The sequence below is a fragment of the Pundamilia nyererei genome, unplaced genomic scaffold, assembly GCF_000239375.1.
Source record: "Pundamilia nyererei isolate P.nyererei 1_Seehausen unplaced genomic scaffold, PunNye1.0 scaffold00081, whole genome shotgun sequence".
NCBI lineage: Eukaryota > Metazoa > Chordata > Actinopteri > Cichliformes > Cichlidae > Pundamilia > Pundamilia nyererei.
The window spans coordinates 2650249-2654978 of record NW_005187482.1 but is presented as its reverse complement, the minus strand read 5'-3'; the positions used below and the strand labels follow the sequence as shown (position 1 = coordinate 2654978).

At 40.9% G+C, this 4730-nt stretch overlaps 1 protein-coding gene across 1 annotated transcript in view; it reads right to left on the bottom strand.

The window, feature by feature from the left end:
* The window catches only part of gps1 (G protein pathway suppressor 1), an 11470-nt gene that overhangs the window by 3706 nt on the left and 3034 nt on the right, over positions 1-4730 (bottom strand). The window contains exons 2-10 of the mRNA XM_013912138.1: positions 4173-4265; positions 3738-3919; positions 3238-3402; positions 2852-2987; positions 2266-2343; positions 2083-2143; positions 1850-1935; positions 1488-1582; positions 1286-1391 (exon numbers count right to left, since the gene is read on the bottom strand). Of these exons, the coding sequence (XP_013767592.1) occupies positions 1286-1391; positions 1488-1582; positions 1850-1935; positions 2083-2143; positions 2266-2343; positions 2852-2987; positions 3238-3402; positions 3738-3919; positions 4173-4265 (1002 nt within the window). The remainder of the gene's footprint in view (positions 1-1285; positions 1392-1487; positions 1583-1849; positions 1936-2082; positions 2144-2265; positions 2344-2851; positions 2988-3237; positions 3403-3737; positions 3920-4172; positions 4266-4730) is intronic.

Genomic DNA, 4730 nt, shown 5'->3' with positions numbered 1-4730 from the left:
CAATAAATATTAACGTTAGCCCGCGACTTTGTTCCATTTTGAATTTTGGCCCACTGTGTATTTGAGTTTGACACCCCTGTGGTATGCAGACAGAAGCAACCAGTGATTACAGGATTAGTAGCACGTTTAGATGACCTGCTTCACCTCATGAGCTACAGTTCCTCATCAACAACATGGTTAATTTTTAGCACTGATATACACAACACATCCTGTTGTTTTATACAGTGCAAAACTCAAATTATTTTCAGCTCCAAGTTCATTTTAAAGTTAATTAACAAAACTGAGTAACTGAGTTGCATAAATATCATAGCTCTCGTCCAGAACTAGGGTCTGCTTTGTTTTTCAACCACAGCTCCAGATTTCCTGCACTGTCCTCAGTCTATCTTGGAGAGGGGCCCATTCTCATATTCTTCCAAACACACTTTGATAAATTCAGAGAATGAGTTAGTGTTGTGTGTTTGTAGTGATAGTGTGATGAAGCCCTTTCAGTCTGTTGAACCTTTCTGGACAGTTATTTGCCTACAGGCAGATCACACCATTCAACTGCTTATTTGGAAGTACTGACATCTGCTGGTCATTCGATGTACAGCAGCCCTGCTGTGATAATAGATGTGGAACACATACCAGTGGATATGCAAACGTAATGATGTGTCAGTTGTAGAATAGCTATATGAAGTGCTGTATAATATACACACATACACCTCTAACCATCTGTGAGAAGATCTGTTATTATTGAGCGATAGCATATCAAAATGCTCCCAAACTGCTGATATTTTTTGCCTTTTTGGTGGCTCCATAATGTGCTTACAATCTCCTTCCAAGCTCATTATGATCCTCAGAATCACCTCAGATCCAGTTCATGCAAAAATGTACTTCCCGTGTCTTTTCATCAGCTCAAACAGGGCCTCATTTATCTTTGGTCAAGTGATATTCTGAGGAAAGATACGGGTCATGACACAGGCTTCCTCGGCTCTACACGGGCCTCAGGGCTTCAGTGTCAGACATAACAACACTACCTGCTAGCAAAGGTTCAGCTTTCCATTTCTAGTGAGTGAAGTTCTTGTATTTCTCTGAATGTTTAGTTTTGCAATGGAGACTCAAAATTCAATCCTTAAGCACAGTAATTTGTGCTACCAGAACTTGCATGATGTATACCTTTATACATTTGAATTCTAACCCACTGACCTCTTAAGGGCCAGTAAGGGACAACTAAAGGACCAGATGTGGCCCAGGACCCAAACAATGGCCAGTTTTTTGTTAGTTTAAAAACCTTTCATGCGCTAACCTTCATTTCATCCAGTAGCTTGAGACAGGATGCATATTTAGACTCGTAGAACTTGAAGATAATGTCACGAATTTGAGGTTCCAACTCTAAAAATAACTTAAAGGAGCTAGGAAGAAAAAAAACAGATACAAAGTATTAGCATGGATTGCTGTCCATCACTAGAACTGATTTCTATCCAAGAATTATTTGTACACCAGCCTACCTGCTGGAGATGACGTTGCGCTGAAGCTCCTGTCTGTCAAACGTGGCCAAAGCACACAAGCCCCCATACACAGCTACATTACTGGGCGACAGTAGCTGCAGGGAATACACATAATGATATTTCTCCCAGCAATTAGACTCATGCATAGATGCTCATATTATGTCCTACATTTTTAGGATCCAAACACACTGGTTGAGGTGTACATGTAACCATGTAAGTTACTAATACATGGTTACAAATGAAAGAGGATAGAAGACATGTGGGTGATGTTCCTTTTTTTAAAATCTGAGATGCTAATGCTTTAGTGCAACACCCAGTGCAATGTTGCATGTTACATCTTCAGTTTTCATGTACGAGCTCACCTCTGGACAGTCACAGTGGTCAAAGGAAGCCTGCAGGAAGCACTTGGCAGCTGGCTTGTATTTTCGAGAGGCCAACTCGGCCAATCCTGATGTACCAACAAGCAAGATGAACAATATACTGGAAATCAGGTCACATTTTTCCAAACTTTATAAATACAAGACCAATCTTGGTTAACAGAAAGCAACCTCTTCAAAAATCACTCTCTCACACACACACACACACACACACTCACCTGCAGCACACTTTAATTTGGTGAGGACAGCTTGATTTTGACTATCTCGCTCTCCTCTTTGCTTTTAGGGGGGGAGGAGAGCAAAAAGAAGAAATTTACTATAAATATTTTATTACTCTTCATAAAAGGCTGGACACAATATATAAAATAAAAGAGATGCTGAAGTATGTAAACTGTGCTCACCTCTGCAATTTCTGGTGTGGACTCTGCCTTATTGACGTAGCTCAGCACGTGCGACCAGTTCTGGAGGTAAACACTAACCTGTGAACGCACAATTTAAGTCACAAAGACTTTGTTTACTCACGTGCTTAATCAGACAACTCAATGTCTGTAAAAAACAAACAAACAAGCAAAAATAACCCAAAAGATTCTGTTGTGTGTAACAACTTTTCCAGGTTTTCGAATTCTGTTAATTGGCTGAAGTGCTATCTGTAGAAAACTACAGTGACACTGAAAGTGTCTTGGCACAATTCAGTCTAAGTTATATAGTTCCCAGTACATATAGGTCTGTGTACTGGGTACTATAGCTGGGAGAAAGTCTGGAAGTGCTGACGTGCACACAGATTTCAGTAAAGTGAAACATCTTGGGCAAATACTCATATACTTTTCTGATGTGCAGAGTTTTGCCAGAACCAGGTTTCTAAGTTCAATATAAACTTCATCTCTCAATTGTAATAAGAATTGTTATAAGGCTAATAATCCCTGGACAATTGTGTCAATGGAAACAGTGACTGCAGCAGCAGAGCACTGTGCTTCCTTCCTGCTGTACCTTGATGACATTCAGACACATGTTAATGACATGCTTAGCACTGGTGCAGTAGTCTCTGGCTCGAGAGTAGCACTTCAGAGCATTACTGAGGTCACCACAGTCCAGATAATGGTCCCCCAGGTCATCATGGCCTCTCCTGGGGAGAAGGGATGGAAGGTGAGGAGACGGCAGACATCCACAAAAACAATGTTATCTGAAAATGACCAATCTGCTCATCAAAAAACTTTGACCCTCACTAGTTTTGTATATATTTATTATTGTTCCAGCAAAAAAGACTGAGACAGCACCTCTCCTTCTGCTTCTTAGCTGGATTACTGATCTTATTCAATGTTCAGTTGGTCTTAAGCTTAAACTTTAGATTAACAGTAATGCTTTTGCAACCACACCTGATGCTCTCTTTGATGGAGTTGCCCTTGTAGTTCTTAAGATCCGTATCTAGTTTCTCTAGTTTAAGCAGAGCCTTTTTTCTGGTCGATTCAGCCCAAGCTGAGTCCAGGGGAGGGGGAACAACCCCTCCTTCAGGAACTGTGTCTGGCACACCCTGCACTTCCCTATAGGTGGAGCCCAGGAGAAAGAAAGAAAAAGAAAGAAAAAAAAAATCACACAGAAATATTTACAAATCTAGAAATTGAACAATTTGGAGGCTGGGAGTTAAGACTTTCCAAGCCTAATTTTAAATGCAGCAATGCGGTTTTGCTTATCTATAATGAAGCACATGTGATATACAACACCTAAGTTTTTGTTTGTACTGTTTGAATCATGCTGTTCTTTGCTACAACGCAGGATTTAAGGATTTAAGGAATTGGGAATGTCTTGTTAAAAAAAAAAAAAGCAGCTCTGTCCAAAAGGAAGCACCCAATTGCTGGGAGAGGACTAGAAAGAATACCGTGTGGCCTCTGTGAGTTTGCGGTGAATCTCTTCGTAAGTGTCAACATTGAAGGTCCTCTGAACAAAGGTGAGCGCCATCTTCAGGGCCTCCACTCGGAGCTGAGGGCAGTGCTCAGCAATGAACTGCAGTCTCTCAATACGCATTAATCCACTATAACTGGTCGCATACTGCTCCAGATCCTGCACAGACAAGGAGTGAAACATCTGTTCAAAAACATGTCAGAACTACTTCGATTAAACAGTCAGGTAACACTTTCATCAGTGGATGATATAGCTCCGCATGTACAAGGATTTTTAGCTAACTTTCGTTCATTCACACCCAGAACAGTTAACAGAAACAAGAATCAATTAGCAGCAGGAATCTGCGTCACATTAAACATTACAAATAAAATAAGAGATATTGGGATATATGTAACAGTTTGTGAGACAATACCAGTGTGGGGTTCTCCACAATATAGTTGGTGTCTGGAGCATTCTGCTGGTCCTCCTGGGGATCTGCATCAATCTGCATGGGCTCCACAGACCCCTTAGAAATAGATCACATACATAGTTTTGTTAGATTCAACAACAGACCTGATCTTGGGACTAGATAATGCGTAATTTACATCAGGAAGCCCTCTCTTCAAAGGGCTTTTCATCAGTAGTTCACTGGTGCTTAAACTCGTACTGGTAGTTTACTATGTCGGAGTAACTGTACAGGAAACAATGTCCTATAATGGATACGCAATATGTTCAGTAGAATAAGTGGGCACAGCCCCCGCCCTATTCCTTAATGCTTTTATGCCTTTATGTTGAAAATGCAAAACAGGCACAGTGATTTATTGAAACATATGCAAACATAAGCTTTTCTTGGATGGCAGCCGTCTTTTGTTCCATTCTCTGTCAAGATGATACCACACTTTAATAATGTTGAGCTTTGGAGAGGACAACCCCTACATGACAGGAAAACACAGTGGAATGACTAAGGCAGAGCTTCCCAAAGTGCGGGGCC